Source organism: Ambystoma mexicanum, chromosome 1q (assembly GCF_040938575.1).
Source record: "Ambystoma mexicanum isolate Mex_15411 chromosome 1q, UKY_AmexF1_1, whole genome shotgun sequence".
In the NCBI taxonomy this organism is placed as follows: domain Eukaryota; kingdom Metazoa; phylum Chordata; class Amphibia; order Caudata; family Ambystomatidae; genus Ambystoma; species Ambystoma mexicanum.
In genome coordinates, this window is record NC_090922.1 from 28,209,088 (window position 1) to 28,236,720 (window position 27,633).

At 49.7% G+C, this 27,633-nt stretch overlaps 1 protein-coding gene across 1 annotated transcript in view; it reads right to left on the reverse strand.

Annotated features, from left to right (window-relative positions):
* LOC138520953 (intelectin-1-like) overlaps positions 1 to 27,633 on the reverse strand; it is a 480,959-nt gene that overhangs the window by 422,762 nt on the left and 30,564 nt on the right. The window contains exons 2-3 of the mRNA XM_069633410.1: positions 17,237 to 17,307; positions 16,447 to 16,611 (exon numbers count right to left, since the gene is read on the reverse strand). Of these exons, the coding sequence (XP_069489511.1) occupies positions 16,447 to 16,611; positions 17,237 to 17,294 (223 nt within the window). The 5' untranslated portion in view covers positions 17,295 to 17,307. The remainder of the gene's footprint in view (positions 1 to 16,446; positions 16,612 to 17,236; positions 17,308 to 27,633) is intronic.

A 27,633-nucleotide genomic window follows, 5' to 3' on the forward strand; every position in this document is an offset into this window, starting at 1 on the left:
AACGATTACCAGATGGCTTCCAGCGATCATGACAAAAGGCCAAGAAGAATATGAAGTGCAACATATTCTGGATGTGAAGAAGAGAAAGAATCATTTGTGGTACTTGATTCACTGGAAGGGTTATGGACCGGAGGATTGTTCTTGGGAGCCGGCAGAGGGAGTGCATGCTCCTAGATTGGTCAAACAATTTCATCAGCAACACCCAGGTAAACCAGGTCCTGGAAAGGGCCCTGAGAGAGGAGGTAATGTTAGGACTTTGGGATGGAGGAGAAAGGGCATCAGGAGACGGTATTGCTGTGCATGAACTGCATTGCCCAGCATTCCTAGGGCAATTTGTAGTTCATGCCGTGCGCGTGTGTGGCCAGCTGACACTCATTAGGGCATCTTATCAACAGCCAACGGTGCACGGCAGGTGTGGCTTATTTTGCATCTTGAGGCGAAGCCATGCAGGAGGACTAAGAGACCGCTGCTCCATGCCGTTCATGCTGGAAACGTTCTCGTCGGGTACGCGGTCTGCTGGAAATTCAACACGTTCCGTTTGCAGCGAGGAACACAGACTCACGCTGCTTCTACGAGCCATAACAGATTACGTCCGGGAAGGCTTACGAGCTTCCCGGACGACAGATAAGTGCTGCATTGGTTTCTTTATTTAAAACGCTACTGTTTGCAATTGTTTCATGGTGTAATATGCATGTTGATGGGCATTTTCACGCATTCTATGGTTCATATGGCTCAGAGGGCGCTGAGCAAGTCCCAATACGCAGATCTAGGAACTCTGGAATCTTATTCTGCTTTGCTTACAGTGCATGCGTTTAGAGTATAGTAAAACCTTCTTGTAGCACAGTGTTTTTCAGTGCATTCAACCGAATTACTGGGAAAGACACACTATGTACCATGGTTGTGTTGTTCTATGTGTTGATCACTGTTTTGTTTCTATGTTGTGTAACTGTGCAAACAGCTTGCCCTAAGGGCGATGTGTTATGGTTTCTTCATGGTGGGAACTAGTCCCATGTACATGTTGCTTAAATGTAGTTCATGCCATGTGTGTGCCTGTATCAAGGGGTACAATATAACTGTGTGTTCAGGAACCAGTACATTAAGACCTGTATTAAGAGGTATTAGTTTTATGATATGCTAGTAAAGATACTAGATAGAGTAGGGTTTTGTTCCTGTTGCTTCCCCTAACCTATCCACACTAGGACTTTCCTTACCCTCTTTCCGGTGTTCCTATACTCCCTTCCCCGTCCACCACCTCTCCCTAACCCTCTTCCCCCTACTGGCTGCCACGTGGTATTCTGCAAGTTATAATCAGATACCTGTGCCAACCACGGGTGGAGGGTCGACTTCATTCGGCTTCTGTGGTTCGGGGGAGAGTGTCGACATCGCTCATTACCCCACTAGTTTTGACAGCCGTGTGGACCGTCTGAAGCACTTAAGGCCATAATGGACCTAATTCTGTTTTCAATAGCAAAAGTGTTCTAAGCGCTTGCTGCAGAATGGATTACAGATGTAGGTGCAATACAATACACACTTTCCAGATGGATTTTCCAATTATTCTCACTTATCGGATCCAACAACTCCCCAGGACAGTGCTTCTGGTAAGCATTAATTATTCTCCAGAATTTTGTATTATCATTGTTACTTAGAAGTCTGTATTCCGGGGGCGCTGTTGAGCAGCCCAAAGATGGCTGCTTAGCTTTACAGCTCTGCGTTACACCAACAAAAACATCCCTGAAATGGCGGTTTTTCATGGCTCCTTAAGCGGACCAGATGATGCTGAAGGGGTGAGGTGCCCTCGGCCTGAGTCCTGGGCTGATTGAACACACCTGGGCGGAGATCCTGCTGAGACTGCTGTGCGCAGCATCGAATGGCCGGCGGCCGCCCTGGGAGCCATTGGCTACAGCGGCCGCCAATCTGTGTGAACGACTCGGCACCTGGAGCTATCCTGGGGGCAGCACCTGTCACTGTGCCCCTGTGCCTGCAGCCGAGCCTTGGGGGCCCCTGTCTTTCTTTGACCCTACCACCTGGGTGGCGAGCGCCCCTACAGGGCCCCTGGTGGGGGTGCGCCCCCTGCGAGACTTGGTGTACTGGGGTCTCGGACAGCCACACTGCAGCTGAATGTGCCCCCAAACTTGACTTGCTAGCGGGCCGCGGAGGCGCGCCTGCTTGCCCGCCCTGACCTCCCTCTGGCTCGCCCATCCCAGACACATGCTGGGAGCGGACAATGTTTCCCTGTGGGACCTGGCGGGCTGGGGAGGGCCTTACTGGGCTCCTGTGGTGCCTGAGGAGGGGCGGATCCGGACCCCAGCGGCCAGAGACCATCACTGCTCCCGCTGTGGATCAAACATTGCTGCCCTGGGACCCCGCCCCCTACCTACTACGGAGCCTTGGATTCGGCCGTGCATCCCTCTCACCGGAGGCCTGGCGGGGCATAGAATGCTTCAGATCACAACACCATTGCAAGCTGGTTGTAGAGTGCCCGTCGCCAGACCCGAGATAGTGGATACAACAGCACTCCATAACACAACTAGTAAGTGCACCACTCGGAAGTGACACTGATCTGGCACTAGTCCTGAGTTGTTGGGGAGAACGCTGGGCTAAACAAACAGTGTTGTTCTACCAGGGATTATGGGAGGAATTGAAGAATGCAATTGCTCAAGTAGAGCCGCAACCAGGAACATGCACGGCCATGATTGATTTAGCGTTACGTTTAGATCATCGTATGAATGAGAGGAGAGGAGATAAGAAAAGACCAGAAGCAGGGCCGTTCGTGCGTTTAGATAGGAGTAGAGGACGAAGAGCAAGTGAAGGAGACCCAATGCAAATTGGGAGTGCCGAACCATTGTCTGCCGCAGAGAAGGAAATGAGGAAGGCTAATAAGTTGTGACTTTATTGCGGACAGGCAGGACAATTTATACGAACATGCCCTAATACACCTCAGAAAAGTGTTGGTGGGGGAAAAAGTACGAAGGAGGCAGGAAAAGAGCTGGGCCGGCCGTAAGGGGAACACAGGCGCCAGGCCTGATAGATATAAGGTTCCCCAAATGGGCGGCAAACACAGTGGGAAGTAAAACGTCTCACTTATACATATTGCTGACATTATGTTTTGCATTAACTAAACAGGAGGTTTTGGCCATGGTAGATTCAGGAGCCACTGGTAATTTTGTGGACATTGCGTTGGCAAAACAGTTAGGATTACCGCTGTTGGACAAGGTGAAAGTGGAAGGAGTTCAATCCGTGGATGGTTCTACATTGGTGTCAGGGCCCATTCGAAAGCAAACAGAAAAATTGAACATGATCTGTGGACACGGTCAAAAAGAGGAAATAGTATTTGATTTAATAGCAGCACCTCAATTTGGATTCATTTTGGGCATGCCTTGGCTAGTTCTACATAACCCCAGCATTGACTGGGAAAAAAAGACAGTGTGGTTTAATGAAGAGAGGTGTCAGGCACACATTTTTCAGCAAGGAGGACCCGTAGAATTGTTAACAGAAACGAGGTCGGAAGAGCATTTGGTAGGAGCAGTAACAGAAGAAATTCGCTCACAGTATGTGGAATTTAGTGGAGTGTTTGGCAAGAGGATTGCAGAGCAATTACCTCTGCATAGACCATATGATTGTGTAATTGAGCTCGAAGAGGGAGCCAAACTGCCATGTAGTAGAATCTATGCGCTTACAGAAAAGGAAAATCAGCATTTAAGAGAATATCTGGACGAGATGTTGGCAAAAGGCTTTATCAGACATTCTACATCACCTGTATCGTCCCCTTTATTTTTTGTTCCTAAGAAAGAAGGCACCCTACGCACTTGCATTGACTATCGGGCATTAAACAAAGTGACTAGAAAGAATCGTTTTCCATTACGCTTGATTTCAGTGCTGTTAGACCAAGTAAGGGCGGCCAAAATGTATACCAAGTTGGATTAAGGGGAGCTTACCTTTTAATACGGGCCAAGGAGGGGGATGAATGGAAAACAGCGTTCAGAACTAAGTTTGGTTTATTTCAATATCTTGTGATGCCTTTTGGTTTATGTAATGCACCGGCAGCTTTTCATTTTTTTATGCAAGAAGTATTGCATGAATGTATTGATACTTTTGTTATTGTGTACATTGATGACATTTTAATTTATTCGGAATCTCCTGAACAACATGTAAGACATGTACAAAAGGTGTTGAAAAGACTACAGGATTATCACTTATGTGTAAAATTGGAGAAATGTTCTTTTCATGTAACTCAGGTGGAGTTTTTGGGCTTTATATTGACAGATACAGGAATTGTGATGGACCCTAAAAAAGTGCAAGCTGTTAGAGATTGGCCTTCTCCCCAATGTGTAAAGGATGTTCAGTCATTTTTGGGGTTTGCCAATTTTTATAGGCGATTTATTAGTAATTTCTCTAGGATTGTCACGCCAATCACGCACTTATTAAAGAAAGCAGTGAAGTTTAGTTGGAGTGAGGAGGTAGAGAAAGCCTTTCAAGAAATGAGATAGCCTTTACTACTGCTCTTGTGTTACAGCATCCAAATACAGAGAGGGCTTTTCATGTTGAGACTGATGCCAGTAATGTGGCGATAGGGGCAATTTTGTCCCAAAGAGATGAGCAGGGAGTATGGCATCCTGTAGCGTTTCATTCCAGGAAGTTGTCAGGGTGTGAACATAATTACTCCATAACTGATAAAGAGTTGTTGGCCATAAGATCCGGATTCTTGGAATGGAGACATTACTTAGTAGGAGCCAGGCACCAGGTAATAGTGGTAACGGATCATAAGAACTTGCAATACCTTACAACGGCTCATACTCTGAGTCCTAGACAATTAAGATGGTCACAAAACTTTAATGAGTTTGACTTTGTTGTAACTTTTTGGCCGGGCAGCAAGAATGGGGAGGCCGATGCTCTGTCCAGGCAACAAAATATGGATAATGTAAAAAGCGAAGTTAAGCCCATTATCTCGCCAGATAAAATTGTTGGAGCTATTACTACCCAGGTTATTGAACAAGTCAAAAGAGCTTTCACACCACGGCAATTGTTAGAGTGGCAAAGTAGTCATCCGGCCCGGTCCATACGGCATGGGTTGCTCTATCATAAAAAGCAGTTATATCTCCCAACTAAAGAGTTACAAGAGAAGGCTTTGTTTTGGTGTCACAAATCTCCTTTAGCAGGTCACGCAGGTAGGAGGAAAATGTATATGATGTTGGAGAAATATTTCTGGTGGCCTACTTTAAGACAAGATATGGAAAAATATGTAGACTCATGTGAGAATTGTGCATGCAACAAGGCAGAGCATGTTAGGAAATGAGGGTTATTGCAACCATTACCAACTCCTGAAAAAGCATGGATGCATATTTCCATGGATTTTATTACGGATTTGCCGCCAGATAGGCAATGTGACACCATTTTGGTTGTGGTGGATTTTCTGTCCAAACAGGCACATTTTATTCCCTGTGAGGGGATACCTGGGACAGGCAAGTTGGCTGAGGTATTCTTGCAACATGTGGTGAGATTACATGGGTTGCCAAAGAGCATTGTTTCGGACAGGGGCTCACAATTTACCTCCAGATTTTGGCGTGCCTTTTGTCAAATGCTAGGAATCAATTGTGCCTTGTCCACTAGCTATCACCCCCAAACTGATGGACAGACTGAAAGAGCGAATCAAACACTTGAGCAATATTTAAGAGGTTACTTAGGTGATGGCAGGGAGTCATGGGTGCACGTTTTATGGTTGGCTGAATTTACCTATAATAATACTTATCATACGTCCTTGGGGATGGCCCCTCATGAATGTTTGTATGGACAAGAACAAAATATGATACCAGAGCACCTGCCAGAGATAGAAAGTATACCAGTATTGCAGGAGCGCAAACAGTTGCTTCTAGGGATTAGGCAGAAGACAGAAGAAAATCTGGAGAGAGCCAAAAGACATTACAAGAATCAAGCAGATAAACATCGACAGGAAGGTCCTACATATAAAGTGGGGGACAGAGTTTTGTTATCTACTCAGAATTTGTCTTTGGTTGGGGCACGAAAATGTACACCTCAGTTCATTGGGCCCTATGTGATTAGTAAATGTATATCTACAACTGCCATGAAATTGCATTTACCTAAATCTCTACCGATACATCCAGTGTTCCATGTATCTTTACTTAAACCTGCAGCTCCGGGAACGATTACCAGATGGCCTCCAGCGATCATGACAAAAGGCCAAGAAGAATATGAAGTGCAACATATTCTGGATGTGAAGAAGAGAAAGAATCATTTGTGGTACTTGATTCACTGGAAGGGTTATGGACCGGAGGATTGTTCTTGGGAGCCGGCAGTGGGAGTGCATGCTCCTAGATTGGACAAACAATTTCATCAGCAACACCCAGGTAAACCAGGTCCTGGAAAGGGCCCTGAGAGAGGAGGTAATGTTAGGACTTTGGGATGGAGGAGAAAGGGCATCAGGAGACGGTATTGCTGTGCATGAACTGCATTGCCCAGCATTCCTAGGGCAATTTGTAGTTCATGCCGTGCGCGTGTGTGGCCAGCTGACACTCATTAGGGCATCTTATCAACAGCCAACGGTGCACGGCAGGTGTGGCTTATTTTGCATCTTGAGGCGAAGCCATGCTGGAGGACTAAGAGACCGCTGCTCCATGCCGTTCATGCTGGAAACGTTCTCGTCGGGTACGCGGTCTGCTGGAAATTCAACACGTTCCGTTTGCAGCGAGGAACACAGACTCACGCTGCTTCTACGAGCCATAACAGATTACGTCCGGGAAGGCTTACGAGCATCCCGGACGACAGATAAGTGCTGCATTGGTTTCTTTATTTAAAACGCTACTGTTTGCAATTGTTTCATGGTGTAATATGCATGTTGATGGGCATTTTCACGCATTCTGTGGTTCATATGGCTCAGAGGGCGCTGAGCAAGTCCCAATACGCAGATCTAGGAACTCTGGAATCTTATTCTGCTTTGCTTACAGTGCATGCGTTTAGAGTATAGTAAAACCTTCTTGTAGCACAGTGTTTTTCAGTGCATTCAACCGAATTACTGGGAAAGACACACTATGTACCATGGTTGTGTTGTTCTATGTGTTGATCACTGTTTTGTTTCTATGTTGTGTAACTGTGCAAACAGCTTGCCCTAAGGGCGATGTGTTATGGTTTCTTCATGGTGGGAACTAGTCCCATGTACATGTTGCTTAAATGTAGTTCATGCCATGTGTGTGCCTGTATCAAGGGGTACAATATAACTGTGTGTTCAGGAACCAGTACATTAAGACCTGTATTAAGAGGTATTCGTTTTATGATATGCTAGTAAAGATACTAGATAGAGTAGGGTTTTGTTCCTGTTGCTTCCCCTAACCTATCCACACTAGGACTTTCCTTACCCTCTTTCCGGTGTTCCTATACTCCCTTCCCCGTCCACCACCTCTCCCTAACCCTCTTCCCCCTACTGGCTGCCACGTGGTATTCTGCAAGTTATAATCAGATACCTGTGCCAACCACGGGTGGAGAGTCGACTTCATTCGGCTTCTGTGGTTCGGGGGAGAGTGTCGACATCGCTCATTCCCCCACTAGTTTTGACAGCCGTGTGGACCGTCTGAAGCACTTAAGGCCATAATGGACCTAATTCTGTTTTCAATAGCAAAAGTGTTCTAAGCGCTTGCTGCAGAATGGATTACAGATGTAGGTGCAATACAATACACACTTTCCAGATGGATTTTCCAATTATTCTCACTTATCGGATTCAACAACTCCCCAGGACAGTGCTTCTGGTAAGCATTAATTATTCTCCAGAATTTTGTATTATCATTGTTACTTAGAAGTCTGTATTCCGGGGGCGCTGTTGAGCAGCCCAAAGATGGCTGCTTAGCTTTACAGCTCTGCGTTACACCAACAAAAACATCCCTGAAATGGCGGTTTTTCATGGCTCCTTAAGCGGACCAGATGATGCTGAAGGGGTGAGGTGCCCTCGGCCTGAGTCCTGGGCTGATTGAACACACCTGGGCGGAGATCCTGCTGAGACTGCTGTGCGCAGCATCGAATGGCCGGCGGCCGCCCTGGGAGCCATTGGCTACAGCGACCGCCAATCTGTGTGAACGACTCGGCACCTGGAGCTATCCTGGGGGCAGCACCTGTCACTGTGCCCCTGTGCCTGCAGCCGAGCCTTGGGGGCCCCTGTCTTTCTTTGACCCTACCACCTGGGTGGCGAGCGCCCCTACAGGGCCCCTGGTGGGGGTGCGCCCCCTGCGAGACTTGGTGTACTGGGGTCTCGGACAGCCACACTGCAGCTGAATGTGCCCCCAAACTTGACTTGCTAGCGGGCCGCGGAGGCGCGCCTGCTTGCCCGCCCTGACCTCCCTCTGGCTCGCCCATCCCAGACACATGCTGGGAGCGGACAATGTTTCCCTGTGGGACCTGGCGGGCTGGGGAGGGCCTTACTGGGCTCCTGTGGTGCCTGAGGAGGGGCGGATCCGGACCCCAGCCGCCAGAGACCATCACTGCTCCCGCTGTGGATCAAACATTGCTGCCCTGGGACCCCCGCCCCCTACCTACTACGGAGCCTTGGATTCGGCCGTGCATCCCTCTCACCGGAGGCCTGGCGGGGCATAGAATGCTTCAGATCACAACACCATTGCAAGCTGGGTGTAGAGTGCCCGTCGCCAGACCCGAGATAGTGGATACAACGGCACTCCATAACACAACTAGTAAGTGCACCACTCGGAAGTGACACTGATCTGGCACTAGTCCTGAGTTGTTGGGGAGAACGCTGGGCCATTGGTGATGCAGCTGTGCACCTGGGGCACTCTCCGGCTGGCACTTAAGGTTCCTGCTTTCTGGTGACGCTGTTAACTCGCTGCACGCCCTTGATTAAGCTAGTTCCATCCAACTGCAGCAGCCGAAACACTCGGCCTTCAACATAGATCACCGCCCAGGGGGAAACAAACATCGCCAATCACATCAACGGCCCGGAGGACCTCTATTGCCTTCCTGCCGCAACCCACCTCGCCTGAACCGCGCTACTATTGGGAGCTGTCCATGCGCTACACACCCTGCGGCTACCTCCGCCAGCACCTCCTCCTTCACCACCACCGGGGCCTTCCCATAGATACCGTCCACTGTGCGTGGCTCCACAGCCAGTGACCCCCGGGCATATATCAGGGCAGTAGGCAGGCGGGCCCATGACCCACTAGCGACCTGACAGAGCCTTCTAGACTCAGAACCCACCTACTCTCCTGAGCTGCTGCCCGCTATCTGGTGTATACAACAGTTCTGACCACACCTGACATTTGGACCCACACTGGATAGACAAACCTCTCTTAGCCTGTGGCCCTGTTGGACCACCTTGCCACTCAAACGGCCTCCTGCCACCAATCCCGGCAGCCAGAAGAACGAGGCACGCATCCGTTGTGAGGGTGATGTGTAACCCGACGCTCTTCCCCCACGGCCGGGCTTTTGATCCACCGCCCTTTGGACCCCCTGACCACAACTGGGACATTCTTGAGGAGTTTTCCACACCCTCCCCGCTGCTTAACTGCTTTAGGGGCCGGCTGGGGACAGACGAGTGCCTCCTGTGCTGTATTTGAGCTCCCACCATTGCCACTGAATCAGCTGCACTTTTCAGGCCCTAGATACTACGTGAGCATCACGTCTGTGTGGAACAACAGCACGCTCAAACACCATTCGGCTGCTCTGGGGAGAAGATTCACCTACCTGTATAATGTCCAACAAATCCCGAAGATCCAAGAAGGTTGGCGCAATGGATACATTTGCTAAGGCAACACCTAGGTCTGATCGGGGTCAGTTCCCGCCTGCCCAGGAGGATGCAGATACGCCAATGGCCGCCTGCTTTCTGACTTGACCACCATTTTGGAATCCATGGCCAAAAACTTTGCATTTTTTCACGAAAAGCTTGATGACATAAACGCGAATGTAGCATCACTTAAATCCAAACTCGATCAGCAGGGCACCAGGATCACCGAGGCTGAAACCAGGATCAGAGCAAACGAGGATGGTATACAAGCACTGCAGGAAACAGTGGCTAACCTCACCCTCAATATGAAATTCATCAAAACAAAATGCGACGACCTGGAGTCTAGATCGCGCAGAAACAATCTTCGCATCGTCGGGGTTCCTGAGAATGCCCTCAAGGGACGCATGGAACTTGCGACGGAAAATCTTCTTAAGGACCTACTGGACAATCCTGAGCTGTCTCCCTACTTCGCACTAGCCCCATGCAAATATCTTAAGCTAGAGGGACAGAGATCTCCTACTCCGCCTGGCGCAGGAGAGCGGGGAACTCAGGTTGGCCTCTCAAGTCATCAGAATGTTCCCAGACTTTTCTACTGGAGTGCAAAAGGAAAGGCGACAATTCACAGGAGTAAAGAAAATGCTCAGAGAAAGGAACGTCGCATATGCAATACTATTCCCTGCACATCTAAAGTTCACCTTCAGGAACAAGCTTTACTTTTTCACAGCTCCGGATTAAGTGGTGAAATTCATAGAGGCACACATCCTGTTGGAAAACCCCATGGACGAATTGATGGAAAATGACTGAGAGGTGATACCATCCCTTACCTACAAATGAGACCTTCCACTGAGTTCCTTTATCCTCCTGTCCATGTGTTGTTAGTACCCCAAACAGTTATCATCTGCCTCTTAAATTAGACACAGCAGGGTTAATTGGAAAGTGGCTGCCCACACTGCGAGGTCTTATGGCAGTCCCTAGCACTCCCTACACTCATGGGTTACTGGTTGGGGCGTACATGTGCCACTCACCTGTCCCATGCTTCAGTGGTGTTACCGAGCTACAGGAGTGAGTGACACACTCGATGTCTATAGCTATGATGTTCATTGCCCCAGAGTGAATATTACCGCCTGAACACACAACATGAAGTGGGTTATTCGATGTCTCAGGCGAATGTTGGTAACGCGGCAGCGGCGTACCCCTTTGCGGCTGCAATAGTTACTCTGATGGTTTTGTTATACTCAAGCCCCTGTTGGGCCTGTGACGTACATGAGCCGAGTTGGGGGAGGCTCACTACCAAAGAGTCTGAAGGGGGAAGTTCACAATGCTGGCTGGGTCAGGGCAGTGAGGGTGGGGGGTGGAGATGTTGAGGAATGTTACACCAAAAAGGGCAGAGGTGACGTGGCATTATACATGGAGAGCGAGTAAGTTGAAACTACTGGTTATGTATTTTTCTATGCATAGAGGCAACATTGCTGGGATGTTCCCTAAAGTAACACCATGCCTATTTGGCTAATGTCAAGGAATGTCCGTGGGATAAGTAATTTCATTAAGGCCCGTAAAGTCATAGCTTACGCTCAGAGACATGGGGTGAAGGTACTCCTATTACAGGAGACCCACGCCATGGGTCGCCTGGCATCATGCTTAGCGCCGTCCTGTGGACCTAATAGGTTTTACGCAATGTATTCAATGCAATCCAGGGGAGTCTTGACGTTAATTCACAAATCTATTAAAGTTGTTTTGAAAAAGAGCCATATAGACCTTGATGGCAGATACATCGTCTTGCATTGTGTAATATCGAATGGGGAGTGCCTACTTGTGAATACATATGGCCCCAATGTTGATACCCTTGAATTCTTCAACAAGGTGGTTTCCCTTCTTATGGGTTACATTGGGGTTCCAATCATCTGGGGGGGTGGGCATGAACTTAATATTGGACAATGACCTTGATAGGACAGGAGTATCGCCCAGGGCCATTTCCCGGGCCGCTCGTAGATTACAAACACACATGCTGTTGCTTGGCATACAGGACGTCTGGAGGACCCTCCACCCTCAAGAGCGGAAATATACCTATTACTCATCTGTGCATGATAGTTCATCCAGGATCGACCTGTTTCTTCTAACAGGTGGTCTAATGGGCAAGGTCGCAGATACTCAGATACTTACCCACATGCTTTCTGACCATGCCCCAGTAACGGTGCTAGTAGAGCTGGGGCCCACTTCGCCTGCCCGCTTGGCCTGGTGCTTCAAATCAGAGTCACTACAGGACATAGTGTTCAGGGCAGAGATCGTTCTGATATAAAGACCTTCTTTGAATGTAATACACAACATGACACCACTATCAGGGTTCGCTGGGAGGCATTCAAAGTCTACATAAGGGGTATGTCCATCTCCAGGGAAGCGGGAATACTGAAGGCCATAAGAAATCATTTACACCGCTCCAAGTCTAAGCTTAAGGACTGGAGCGAGAATGCGCAACCGCCTCTACTCCCACGAAACTGGCACAGATAATTGAGGTACTTGATGCGTTTGAATCACATGCCCTGAGGGAAATACGATACTTCACTCACCCACAAGCAGCAAGGAAATATGGTGAGGGTGATAGACGTGGGAGGACAATGGCCGGACTGGTTTGGGTGAAGGGGGGAAGAACCCAGATTTAATGCATTAGAGATAAACAAGGCGTTCAACAATGGTCAGACCAACAAATACTTGACATTTTCTCAAAATGTTATATCGACCTGTATACGCCACATCATGAACACAGCTTACAAGACGTATGCAAACTCCTCGATCAGATCCCCATGACGTACATTTCTAAATCCACCAGGGACCAACTCGGTACCCCATTCACGCTAGACGAGATTGTTAGGGCCATCACAGATCTCCCAAGAGGTAAGACCCCTGGCCCCGATGGACTCCCTTCAGAGTTTTACCAGGAGCATGTGGCGCTTCTAGCGCCAATGATGTTGGAAGTCTGATTTGAATCTCTTTGTGAATCCACTCTTCCCCCATCTCTACGAGAAGCAATTATAACTGCTCTTCTCAAGCCCGGCAAGCCCAGCGACGAATGTGGGTCCTACAGGCCTCTATCGCTTATGAATATCGATACTAAGATCTTTGCCAAGATAATAGCTAATAGGTTCCTCCCGATCATGCCGCACTTAGTCCATGAAGACCAGAGTGGCTTTGTTCCTGTACGCTCAACGGCCCTTAATAGCAGACAACTCTTCTACGTTTTGTCCAGGAGTGACCAAAAAGCAGATTCTGTGGCGGTCACACTCGATGCCCAAAAGGCCTTTGAGATGGTCTCCTGGCAGTATATGAGGGCAGTTCTAGAGAAAATGGGGGTAGGACCAAACATGATATCTTACATGAAATTATTGTACACAAACCCCACAGCTAGAGTCCTGATCAATTCACTAACCTCTTCATCATTTGCACTGCTAAGAGGTACCTGTCAGGGCTGCCCCTTCAGCCCAAACCTTTTTGCTTTGGCCATCGAGCCAATGGCAGATTATGTCAGGGCACGGCACTTACGTACAGGCATACGCCTAAAGGATACCCCTGAGATAATATCACTATATGCAGATGACGTTTTGCTATTCGTAAGGTCCCCGACTACTCATCTCGACCCCATTATACAGGATTTAACGATGATAGGCACCTTTTCCAGCTTCACCATCAATTACTCTAAATCTGAAATATTTCCGCTCATGAGCGTAACCCAGAAGCCGACATGTGAATACCCTCTCCACTGCTCCTCGGGTGGTATCAGGTATCTGGGTGTCCAAATATCGCTATCCAAATCGACTCTGCTGTCAGATAATTATACTACGACGCTACATTACGTTGAGTCAAAGATAGGGAGATGGCATTCTGTCTCATTGGCGGGTAAGCTCTCGCTGAACAAGATGATACTGGTCCATAAAATTCTCTATGTGTTCGCTAATGTCCCAGTCTGGCCAGCGAACCAATATTTCAACAATCTACACAAACTTTGTGCACAATTCTTATGGCACGCTGGCGCGATCCGCAGAAAATGGCAACACATGACTCTACCATATGAGAGAGGAGGCTTCATTGCCCCCGATCTGACCCTCTACTGGGTTGCAGCTCAAGACCAATACGCCACATACTGGTACAAGAACCCATCCGCTCCCCCCATGTTAAACTTGAAAGACTAGCAGCGGCCGAAGTGAACATAATGTTGCATCCTTCTCCACCGCAAGTACGAGGCCGACGCTCCATCTGACCCCGTCTCGACCACATTGATGGCATGGACCCGGCTGTTCCATGAGTGGTCCGAATCACGGCCTTATTATAAATGGCTCCCTATGTGGGGGTTTCCAGGGGCTCGTGTCTACACACGGGAAACTCCTTTCCCAGCACTGGTTAGAATTGGGATACCAGGCACTGACAGATCTATTTCCCGAGGGGAAGTTTATCACTCCACAGACATGGTGCCCTGGCCACTCTGGGGCAGCATTGAAGATGTTGCAGTACTATAGACTACGGGCTGCAGCCCGTGATATGCGGCCATTATACCCGGACGAGCCCCCAGATACACCCGAAATACAATATATAGCCAATTCTAGTAATAGCCGCAGTGTAGTCTCCTCCCTGTACAAAATACTGCTAGCTAACTCTCCTGACCAACCCCCTAGAGGACGTGATGAAGGGGCGGTAGAGCTTGACCTCGAGATCACGGACAGGACGTGGAGAAAAATGTGCTCACATACGCGCAGGGTCTCACTTAACTTCAGGCTTTGCTGTATGCAATACAAATTGCTAAACAGACTATATTACAGCCCGCATAAACTGACTAAGTTTGACCGGAGCCAGACACGCGCTTGCCCTAGATGCCACTTTGAAAGCGGCGACCATATACACATGTTTTGGTCATGTAATCATATGATATGATATGGCATTTATAACGCATCTATACACAAGTGTTTCAAGGCGCAACGTGGCAAGGGAGGGGGAACAGGGGAAGACAGATAACGATCCTACTAGGCCAGGTGTCATTCAGATCACGCAAGTGCATGGGAAGGGGGAAAGGGAAAAGTGCGAGGGTGCAGGGGGAGGGGAACGTGCAGTACATGGGATAGAAGGATAAGAATAAATAGACGGCCAGCTAGTGGCAAGTGCAAGGTAAGTGCAGGCATAAGTGCAGGTAGGGGGACTGTAGGAATACAGAAACAGTCTCCAAGTGCGGGGTAGCCAGGGAGGCAGTGCAGTTGAGCAACTGGCAGGGCCAGGCCTGTGAGCAGAGAGGGAGGCCATGTAACCAGTGCAGTTTCAGCCAGGAATCAGCAGGGGAGAGGAAGAGAGAAAGCAGAAGCAAAGAGGAAGGTTTTGAGGTGCTTCCGGAATCGGAGATGGTTCTCCTCAAGTTTCAGGCAGGCAGGAAGGCTGTTCCAGAGGGAGGCCCCTGCCGAAGAGAGAGATCTACCACCAACTCGTTGCTTGGAGAAGCGACTGACCCTGAGGGAGTTGGAGGCGGATGAGTGAAGAGCTCGGGAATGCAATTAGTACATTCTGGGGCGAGTTCATAGGGGATTCTCTCTGAAATTGTGGCAACTGCAATTGATCCGGATCCGATTGCAGTGTTGTTTGGGATATGGAGCGGGGATGGGGCAAAGAAAAGGGCTACGTTTTTTAATGTAAGCAGTATGGTGGCTAAGAAATGTATACTACAGTGCTGGAAGTGCCCCTCCCCTCCTACACTTGAAATGTGGCTGAACGCACTCACCTGGACTCAGACCTGCGAAGAGGAATACATTAACTCCCTCCCCACACACTCTCGCCCGAAAAATGTCTACACTGCATTCTGTAGCTATCTCAACAGACAAAGTGACGAAGAACCGGAATCCCCTGAAACGCTATTCATACACGACCACACTGAGCCCTAAAGTCAGTAGACTAGCATGCGCTAAGCCAACACGCCTGTAAATATTATTCATAGTTGTACATGATCTATATACCTGTGTATGTAACAGTCGATGCTTGAAATGTGTTTTTGCTGCTAACGTTCGCCAATAAATAAAAGTAAAAAAAAAAAAAGAAGTCTGTATTCCAAGTAGAATTCCTGCATGTCTGAACATTTTGTGTTTACCTCACTTTCCGGGTATTACATTTGAAAATACATTTGTATTCATTAAGTGCTCTATATTAGATATTAACTGTATACCCACTTTGTTGCTTTAATAAAATATACTACCCACAGGTTGCAGATTTATATATAAACTTTCATAACCAAATTCCATCCCTTTGAAGAGTCTGACACATAATTGAGAAATCAAGGAAATCAGTAATTTCTGCAATTGTACAAGTCACTCGGATATTTCAGACCAGTCCTCGGATTACTTATTACTGATTCAGTTTCGCAGAGCGATCTCCAAAAGACCCTTTCATTGTGAAAGTTGGTGCTATAATAATCTTAATTAAAGTAACATTTCAGAAATATTGTTTTCCTTATGGGCTTCTAAAGTGCGTGCAGACATTTACCCCCCCCCCCTCAATTCTTCCCCATAGAGAGCACATTGACAAATTCATTTTCTCAGATTTTTTCCATCTCCCCAATATCTGAAACTTCATCCAAACAGTGGAAGTGGAGTCAGAACATATCTTTTCTCATAGAAAACAACCTTATGGGAAATATTGAGTAGAGGGATTGTAGGGAAACATATTCTAACTTTGTAGAATTATTATCTCACCTTCTGAGGTATTGTCTTTGTCCATGATCTCTTTGCAGCTGCGCAATAAACTCTTTGTGGGAAGGAGGTCGCCATATTTCGGTTCCCCCTCTGCAGGACTCCACTTGGCAACCAGTTCTACAGTGCCAACCTTCTTACAAATAGAGCCCATGCATTCTTGCACATCTAAAAGCAATAGATTTTGACATCAAATGTCTGGTTTCACCAAGATCTGCAATAAACAGCAGAACTATTTGTGACCCAAAAAATATTCTGATCTCATCAAAGGCATTCATTCCACAGCAGATCAAAGCTGCATTAAGAAAACGAGTATTTAACAATGCGCTCAAGGCCACCCTCCAGCCCATTTCAGGACAAACACTGGTTAGATAGTTGTAATGTAGTCCTATTGTAGCCACCATTGTCTTCAGAAGCCCCACCTCCCACTCACTAATCCACCATATGGGACTGGAACGGGTTTGCCCACAAGCACCTACTTAGGTTTTTCACTGGGATTGTGCCATTATAAAAAGAATCAGGCCCAATGCCTTCCTGGTTCAATTGCCAAAACAACCCGTGAAGCTTGAGAAATGTCACTCAACATTTCTGAAAATAACGTCATCTTTACTTTCATTTTTTGCCTGACATTTTAACTAGCAACACATCTAACTTGCTCAAACTAATCTTTGTTACGTTTTGAAAAGGTTTTGAGGAATTTTCTGGCAAAACAATGCAACGATTTGGAGCTATCGGATTTGAATTTGAGATTTTAACTGTGCAACTAAAAGTCAGTTTTATTGAAAGTTCCTACCGTTAGCAGCACTCCAGGTAATTGGCACTAAGACCAGCAGGAAGTAGAAGACCTTCATTATCCACGCCTCTCTAGGAAGGAAGGAAAACAGTCAGCAAGTCTAAGATGGGTCACAAAGCACACTCTGGTAATTGATTATTCATAGTTAATGGCTGCCTCTTGACAATGGTAGTGAGGAGAGCAACAAGCAGATACATTCGTGAAGCTAATCAGTGCATTCAAGTATTTTGGAGATATTGGTCCTCCGGAGTACTGCCAAACTCATTTATCGCTGCCACAAGCTTGTTTTAGCTGTAATTCGGCCACATTACAAGTAGTGGGCTTGCCATCTAGGTCTGATTTGCAGTCGGGTTGGGAGCATTTACCAAGAACGGTCATTTCGCATGCCGTAAATGCTCAATTTTTCTCTCAGAAAATCTTCCAGCCAGGTGCTGAAGCTTTTTCCTCCAACACCTGACAAATGTGTTAATGTGGAGGTGCAGTAAAATATGTAGTTCATGCATTACCAGGCTTTTTCCCTAACACCTCCATACTCGTAATGAGGCCCATTGTTTTATAAATTGTGCTTTTGTATTACGTTACTGCACTATGCATTGCAGGCTGTTCTCTTTGCTAATTGTGCGGTTGGGAGAGGGTTGAAGGAAGTGGTTAGTGGATCCAATGGGATCTAATAAAAAATATTTTGCAGCAGTAAATCAGATTTACACCTGGAAAAAGTTACAATCTACACATGTGCTCAAATATGCATAATCTGGTCAACGAATTGAGTGAATAAAATATGTATGTATAAAGTATGATTGCGCACTCACATCCCAAAGTAATTTGCATAATTGGATATTCTTAGCGTAATGGCCAGGAACATAGTGTTTAAATGTTAGTTGCCCCATCCGCAAAGTAGCAATTGTTTTGGGTAACCACAAAAATGCACTTAGTGCCTGAATACTATGTAGACACAAAATTGGCAATTATAAGCGGACTTCAGTCTTTGGGCAAATTCTTCTTTTAGAATTTGTGGCTTCTAGTTATTAAAGTAGGTTGTCAGCTGTGGTTTTGCATCTATATCTTAATTGCCAAAGATAGGATATTTGGGTTCATGAGTGCTTATGCATATCCACTTGCGACAACTTAAATTAAATTGTCTTTCAGTTGTGAGCGCCAAAGCATTTGTTCCCACACTTTCAGTTTTGCATAAATGTGTTCGTTAATTTTTGTTGTTACAGGATAGTTTAAAGTTTCTCTACACGTGTTTCACCCTTTATAATCCATTCAAAAAGGGATCATCGGGAGAGTGTTTCAAATGTGTCTTTCATCCGTTCTCCGATTTTATAGGTATTCCGTTCAGTTATTTTGTTTTGCATTTATTGTTTCAAATGCGGGTTCCAGTTTCAAAAGGGTTTAGTTTAACCAGAAACTCAGGGGTCGATTCATGGAAATAATGTGCGCCAAAAATTCCCGCGCAGAGGTGCCAAAACGTGCGAATCGCAGGAAAAGTGCGAAAATCGCAGTGCAAGTGCGAAAATCGCAGGGAAACCAGCGCACAGCAATTCATGGAAGTCCGTGCGCGAGAAAAACATTGGATGTGCGCTAAAAATGTGCGCCGCGCACGCTAGCACACAGGTCTTCCAACAGCGTGCGCCACGGCCACTGCGAAATCGCACATAGCGCGGCGCACATCACAAAAGTAGGCGGAACACAGGGCGGAACACTCGGAATGGGGAACAACGCCTGAAAATATGGGCGTCACGGGGGAAGTACAGGAGGCAAGTGCGCGGAACGCCCACACGCTCGCCTACAACCCGTATTCATGGAATCGAATAGGGCAAACCAGCGCACGGTCAAAGACGCGCACAGGGCCAAACAAGTACGCCACAAGAAAGCAGGCGGTAGCGCCCCTGCGACTTAAAAAAATGTGCGCCAAAATGTGCGCTAACAAAAAGCACCCATATACAGCCATGATGAATGGGCCATACAGTGGCCCTCTAGGACAAATGAGGTGCAAAGGGGCACCGACAAACACGGACACCCGCTGTGTGAAAAATAGCGTGTGCGCGTGTTCCTGGGTGCGCGGGAAGTTCCACACGTGATTGGCCTGGGTACGTGTACTACGGGGTGCGCGGGAAGTTCCAGACGCGATTAGCCTGGGTAGGTGGGGGTGCGTGGGAAGTCCCACACGCGATTGGCCTGGGTACGTGTACTTCGGGGTGCGCGGGAAGTTCCACACGCGATTGGCCTGGGTAGGTGGGGGTGCGCGGGAAGTTCCACACGTGATTGGCCTGGGTACGTGTATTCCGAGGTGCGCGGGAAGATTCACACGCGATTTCAGCAGGGTACGTGTATTTCAGTGGTGCCGGGGAATGCTACACGTGATTTGGCCATGTGGGTCCTCCCAGGTGTTCCCTCTACACCCTCCACGGCCCCTGCAGGCAGCCCAAACCACAGGGTACTACCCTGCACCCCTGCTCATGTCCCACAGGCAACCCATCCACCATGGCCATGCCCACCAGCCAACCCACATGTCACCTTGCACTACTGATCACCAACACATGTCTCCCTTCCCCCCCACCCCCCAGCCACCAAGGGCAGCCTCCACCAGGCCCCCACTCATGTCCCCTATCACCCCCACCCCCCAGCAGTGCAGGGGCAGCCTCCACCAGGCCCCCACTCATGTCTACCACCACCCCCATCCCCCAGAAGTGCAGGGGCAGCGTCCACCAGGCCCCCACTCATGTCTCCCAACACCCCCACCCCCCAGCAGTGCAGGGGCAGCCTCCACCAGGCCCCCACACATGTCTACCACCACCCCCAACCCCCAGCCACCAGGGGCAGCCTCCACCAGGCTCCCACACATGTCCCCCTGCACCCCCACCCCCCAGCCACCAGGGGCAGCCTCCACCAGGCCCCCACTCATGTCCCCTATCACCCCCACCCCCCAGCAGTGCAGGGGCAGCCTCCACCAGGCCCCCACTCATGTCTCCCATCAGCCCCACCCCCCAGTGGTGCAGGGGCAGCCTCCACCAGGCCCCCACTCATGTCTACCACCACCCCCACCCCCCAGCAGTGCAGGGGCAGCCTCCACCAGGCTCCCACACATGTCCCCCTGCACCCCCACCTCCCAGCCACCAGGGGCAGCCTCCACCAGGCCCCCACGCATGTCTACCACCACCCCCAGCCACCAGGGGCAGCCTCCACCAGGCCCCCACTCATGTCCCCTATCACCCCCACCCCCCAGCAGTGCAGGGGCAGCCTCCACCAGGCCCCCACCCATGTCTACCACCACCCCCACCCCCCAGCCACCAGGGGCAGCCTCCACCAGGCTCCCACACATGTCCCCTATCACCCCCACCCCCCAGCAGTGCAGGGGCAGCCTCCACCAGGCCCCCACTCATGTCTACCACCACCCCCACCCCCCAGCAGTGCAGGGGCAGCCACCACCAGGCCCCCACTCATGTCTCCCATCACCCCCACCCCCCAGCAGTGCAGGGGCAGCCTCCACCAGGCCCCCACCCATGTCTACCACCACCCCCACCCCCCAGCCACCAGGGGCAGCCTCCACCAGGCTCCCACACATGTCCCCCTGCACCCCCACTCCCCAGCCGTGCGATTTGCCTGGGTACGTGTACTTCGGGGTGCGCGGGAAGTTCCACACGCGATTGGCCTGGGTACGTGTACTTCGGGGTGCGCGGGAAGTCCCACACGCGATTGCCCTGGGTAGGTGTACTTCGGGGTGCGCGGGAAGTTCCACACGCGATTGGCCTGGGTACGTGTATTACGGGGTGCGCGGGAATTCCCACATGCGATTAGCCTGGGTACGTGTACTTCGGGGTGCGCGTGAACTTCCACACGCGATTGGCCTGGGCACGTGTACTTCGGGGTGTGCGGGAAGTCCTACACGCGATTGGCCTGGGTACGTGTACTACGGGGTGCGCGTGAACTTCCACACGCGACTGGGCCTGTGAGAGTGGGGTACATGTATTCCAGGGGTGGGCGGGAATATTTACCCGCGACTAGGCCTGGGAGAGCGTGCTACGTGTATTCCTGGGGTGGGCGGGAAGATTCACACGTTCGCCTACGATGTGCCGAAAAATAAATGGTCCAATCCTGAGACACGTACGCCAGCATGAAGCAGGCGTACGTCGACCCGCGCAGCATAAAAGTGCGCGCAAACAACAAACAAGCTCATACGCCAGGATGAATATACCATTCCTAGCAGCAGTGGCCGTGGGTTACCAAAGGAGGAGGAGGAGGATAGTGAGGGCCCGAATTTTCACTCCCATAACCAGCCTTTTTGGGATGCCTGATGACCAGGTGTATGGGAGGTACAGGTTTCCCCCACACATAATACTGGACCTGGTCAGTGAGTGGGAGGATGACCTCACATCACCCACCCTGTGCTCCCAAGCACTCAGCCCCCTGGAGAAGGTCCTCAATGTACTGCACTTCTTGGCCACAGGATCATTTCTGCGGACAAGTGCCATAGTGGGTGGGGTGTCACAGGCCACGCAGTCACGCTGCCTACACCAGGTCTTGAACATCATCACTGCACGCCCATCAGTCCGTAGGTACATATACCTGCCCGGGACACCTGCAGAAAGGCAGGCTGCCACCCTCGATTTCTACGGTGTGGCACAATTCCCAAAAGTGCTAGGTGCCATTGACTGCACCCATGCGGCACTACGTCCCCCCAGGGCATCTGAGCACATCTATAGGAACCGCAAGCACTGGCATTCCATCAACGTGCAGGTAGTATGTAATGCTAAGGCAATCATCACCTCAGTATATGCCAACTATCCAGAGTCCACCCACGACAGCTTCATTTACCGAATGTCTACCCTAAGCCGGGACCTAGAAGCTGGGCGGCATGGCGATACATGGCTGCTTGGTGAGAATGAATGCCACTGCACATGCATGCATGTCAGATGCAGAGTTATGTCACTACCCCACTAAGGATACCCATCACCTCCTCACCAGGGGACAGTGCCTACCCTCTGAGCACCCACATGATGACGCCAATTCGGAACCCCATCACGCCTCCAGAGGTAAGATACAACACAACCCATATTGCAACCCGGGGCATAGTGGAGCGCACATTCGGGGTGCTCAAGTCACGCTTTCGCTCCCTTGACCGTTCTGGCGGGCAGCTGTTATATGCGCCCCCAGTAGTGTGCAGGATCATAGTGGCAGCATGTGTCCTGCACAATGTTGCAACACGCCGTGGCCTGGCTGTGGACATGGTGGTGCCCCCACATCCCCAACCACATGCACGGCCGCTGCGCATGGGAGGGATGAGGGCACGGGGTGAGGCAGCCTGTATGCAGCTGGTGGCTAATTACTTCACATAGAAATCACACCCCAGTGGAGTGCACACAGGCCTAGCACATACCATCTGATAAGCAATGATGACTCGACCTGACAATTAAGACGAACAAAGGGACTGTCAACTGTCAGAACCATAGCAGTCTGAGATTGTTCATGTGGAAGTGTCACAATGTGTGCATCCCTACCTACACAAACACCACCAATGCAGTGTCATGAAAAGACACTTCCATGCTGCAGAAATGAATACCCACTCGCAAAATACTACATGAAAACAGTGCCATGTCACCCACCCCCTCCCCGGCACGGCCACACAACACACCATGGCATGTCATGCAATGTGAGAGGAAAGAAATTAATCCCCACAACATGCCCCAAGTGTCACCAGCTACAGTGTCCCTAATGGAAACATGTCCACACATGAAATGCTCACAGTAATGCAGGACCTACAACCCACATTACCAAATACTTACCAAGAATACCAATCACCTACACAACCTCCAACTTACCTTAAACATGACATTACAGACTTAAAAATTAGCTAGCCTCACCACCTGATGATGACCGCCCTCCGAACACTTCCAAGTATACAGTGTTAGCGCCACGCAAGAGTGTAGGTGCACTGCTTACAACATGGACTCCAGTTCCAAGGTGGACCGCATTGTGAAGACATGAGGAATGGACCTGCAAATATGGAGGATGAGATGGATGCAGAGGCACATATCAATACACCATGCAGTGTACAATACAACAACAATATGCACTATGAATGTATACACAGTATTGACTACAGACTGCCCACACAGCTCATGGGAGTCCAATGTCACCATATACGTCAATGTCACTTGGGCACACCCTTTGCAAGCCCATGGAAACGGGAAGCAGGAGGGGTGTGTGTGACAAAAACCCAAGCATCTGAACCAAATCCATGACAAGCCTGCATGTGCTCAGCCACAATGCAGCGTATGCCCACGGGAGCCACACAAGGCAACACACTGTCCCAAAAAACAAAAAAAAATGGCCATTAATGGGCCCGGGGGGGTGGGGGAGGCCACCCAGGAGGTCCGAGGACAGGGTGCACACCAAAACCCACCTGTGTGGATCTTGCGAAAAAAAAAACACCTCCATGGGCTCATGGCCTACACGGCTACCCTATTGTGGGAGTATCACTGCTGTCGCTATCCTCACCCTCTGCAGCTGCATCAGGAGGTGGTGGCACTATGGGAGGCAGCCCACGCAAAGCCCTAGTCTGTTCCTCCATGGCTGCAAGCATGCGGGTGTGGTAGGTCTCGTTCTGGAGGATAAGTGTGCGGAGGTCCCCATGCAACAACTCACGGGATGCCCGGACCTCCGCCCTAGTTGCCTGCATCTCAGCTGAGAGCGTACGGGTGAGACGCTCCAGCTGCTGTTCTGTCCTTCGGTTTGTTGAAGCCTCAAGCTCAACAAGAGTCGTCCTGAGGTGGAGTTCCAGCCTCAGGGCTTCCCTGTGGCCCTGGGACTCTATGGAGATGGCTTCCTGCAGAGTCGCCAGTGCCGCCCGCCTGTCCCTGTCGGACGCCAACATGTCCTCCCTGTGTGACTGGTAGATGGAGTCGGTTGCCTGCTGTAGTCGCTCCATCAGCCTTTCGGGGGGGACAATGGAAGTGGCCACCCTATCCATGGCCTGAGCCATCATCTCTGATGATGCTGCCTGTTGGGTTGCCATACCGTAAATGGATTGCTCCCATGCGGTATTGCCAGGTAGCGTACGGCCACCACGTCGGCGGGAACCACACCTGTCTGGGGCAAGGCGAACTGCGCCTTGCTGTGCCGGCACTGCCTGAGGCTGCAGGACTGCATTCCCCCTCTGATCTGCTGGCCCAGGAACAGGATCAGATGTCGCGGAGTGTGACCCTGCATCCGTAACCACCAAAGGCGTACCTGCCAACACTGACATCCCCATTGAGGGTTCTAACCCTGGTGGAGGTGGGTCAGACAGAACAGAATCCCTCCCAGGAACACTCACCTGCGACGGCACGTAGGTCTCATCATCCGAATCGACACCTGAATACAGCTTGGGGGAGGTGCAGCCAGAGACACCCCTTGAGAGCACAACCTGCAGCAGTTGTGGGTTCTCACCCACCACCACACCACGTCCCTCACTGGTGGTCGGTCGGCCCTCAGACCCCTCCTGGGTCTGCACCATCTCCACACCCCAGCAGTATCAAGTGCGTCTTCCCCTGCAAAGACATAAAAGAAAACAAATGGAAACAGGCATTAGCACTATGGCACACAATTAGGGCTGAGAGGCTACAGAAACAGTACTTGATTGACACATGTCCCACATGACTAGAACACTCCCATGCATGCACCGTCACTGCGTGTGATGGGGAGGCAGATGGCACACATTGATGACACCAAGATGGAAGATGAACACATTTGCTGCATGCTGCCTAGCAGTGGCATCACACATTAGCCAGTGATTGGCAGGTCAAATACACATGCCATCACACAGATGGCATGTACCCTAGCCATGAAGTGAAGAGGGAGAGGAGGTCACCAATTGTTCATTCAGTCCAGTTTGCTCATATAATTGATTATTTTCATTGTAATGGTTCAAATGTTTAACCTGCAGCTGCCAGTCAAAAATGGTCCTATAGCACAGGGACATGTCTAAACTAATCATGTCCAGGAAACTGAGCCAGTCCACTGTACCATAGCCATGTCAGACATATGACAATAGGACTGAGAAATCCCGAGTAAAAGTGGTGGTATGCAAACAATCTGCCTGAATAAACAGAGGTAAATAAGCAACAGTGTTGTGGCAAGATGACACTCCAAGGGCAACTGGCGTGGTGTTGGGCTGGATGTCTAATGTTGGCCGAAGGGATGCTGCTATACCCAAATGCTGGTGCCAAGAATGTATAGGAAGAGGCACATGGGTGAGCCGAACCACTCAGGCACACACACCCTCCCCTGGCACACAAACAGAAGCCCTTCCACACACACCATGCACATGGATGACACACACATGCATGTGCACTCACCGGACAATGCCTCGTAATCTGCCAGTTCTCCCACGCCTTGGATCTGTTCCTCCGTGACGTAGGTCCCAGCAACCTGCTCATGTGGAGTGAGTTCTATGTCGTCTGCTGGAGACCCACCTCCAGTCACTAGAGTTGCGGCATGACTTGAGGCCAGCTTATTCTTTGCCCTGCGCTTCAGGTCATTCCAGCGCTTGTAGCAATCATTAGCTGTGCGCCTCACGATTCCAAGGGCACTTATGATGTCCGTAATGGTCTGCCAGTGTGCCTGACGTTGTGCAGGTGTGGTCTTGGATCCTGCAACAATCACCATTTTGCGGTCATGTGCGGACACATACTCTACAAGTGCATTCAGTTCGGCCTCATTGAAGCTGGGCTTCCTTGATGGGCCGGACTGTGTAGCCGTGTCTGGGGCATCAGCCTCTACTGGACGAGCACTCTTCCTCTTCCGCTTGGAAGGTGGTGGGGATCCTGAGTGTCCTACGCCACTCTGGACACTAGGGGCAGGAGCGTGGGATTGCACACTCAGCATGGGAGTTGGTGCAGGCATTAGCTCAAGTGTGATGGTGTCAGGGGGAATGTCAGCATGATGGACTTGGACCGACACTGTCCTGGATGGGTGTGTGAGAGGTGGGGTGGATGGAGCCGCAGCTGCCCCTACAGCCTCCCCAGCCTGCCTACGCGGGGCAGCAGATGACCTAGCTGCCCCTGTTCCATGTGGCCCAATGACACCAACGTTCACCGGCGCACGTGGCCTAGACCTGCTGACCTGGAAGTCAGCCATGGAGTCACCCTGTGCCAGGTCTGGTTCCACAGTGGGCTGGTCCAACAAGGGCTGAGCATGGATGGTGTCAGCCACGGTAACCTCAACCAGGGGGGGGGGCATGGGTGTCCCTGACTGCTCCTCCACACATGGGGGGTTAGGGGCACCCTGTAAGTCACTGCCACGTCCCCTACTGGATCCACCACGGCCACCACTTGGGGCTCGGCCACCTTTGCCACCCTTACGGCTTGGTCGCCTCCCAGCCATGGCACTGATGTTATTGTGCGTATGGGAGTCGATGTGAACTATTGTCCTGGGCAATTGGGGGTCAAAGGGGTTGGGTACCAGATGGTAATCGTACCCTAGTGCTCTAGCAAGGCTGTATGTCACCCCTGGGGAAAGATGACGGGTCACGCAACGCACAGGTACCCCAAAAAAGCGAAGTAAGGTGCTGTAAGAGGATTCAATTCAGCACTACAGCTAAGTTAACGCCTAGTCTAGAATACTGAATGAAAACCCTTATTGATATATCTTTAGGTCCAGTTCATGCGTTCTGGATGACTACCCCTATATAACACCCCTCTCTTGGAATCCCCCTGACCCCACTGAGCCAAGAAGTAGTTCTGTTTTGCAAGTTTAAAAGGTTTATTTGATAATTTAAACAATAGGTATATATCTCCCACTTTATAATAAATTAATAATTGAATATCACCCTTAATCTGATATGATAAAGATTAACAATGGAGAATCTGGCACTAGCACACTTCTTTATAATCACTAATGAGTTGACATGAAATGGATAAGATAGCACACTGGTAAATAGGAACAAAAGTATAATGTGGTAGAGGATGCTTTATGTAAGCTCAGGTGGATGCAATATTCAATGAATGCAGTACAGAAAATACTCAATATGATTTCAACCAAACAATGTAATCACTTTTCTCTGGCTATTCACTCCCCCCCTCTTTATGCAATGCAAGGAAATGGGAGGAAAGCACACAGTTCTCAGAAATGCAATCAATGTAATCAGTTCAATCCAGCAAGCTTAGACAACAGAAAACAGATAGGAGTTTTGAAATCACAGGCCCAAATTGCTTTGATATGTGCTGGCAATGAATGAGAAATATGCTGGAAACGCTTTTAATTCCCTTTCAGAGGTTCAGGGTGAGTGGTATCTAGTTAATATTAGTCCAGGCTCACACTAGCAATGATGCAGGGATAGTTAGCAGGTTAAACGAATTTCTGGCAAATGGAAGGCAAGCAGCAGCAGTTTTTACATGTGAAGAAATTTGCAAATC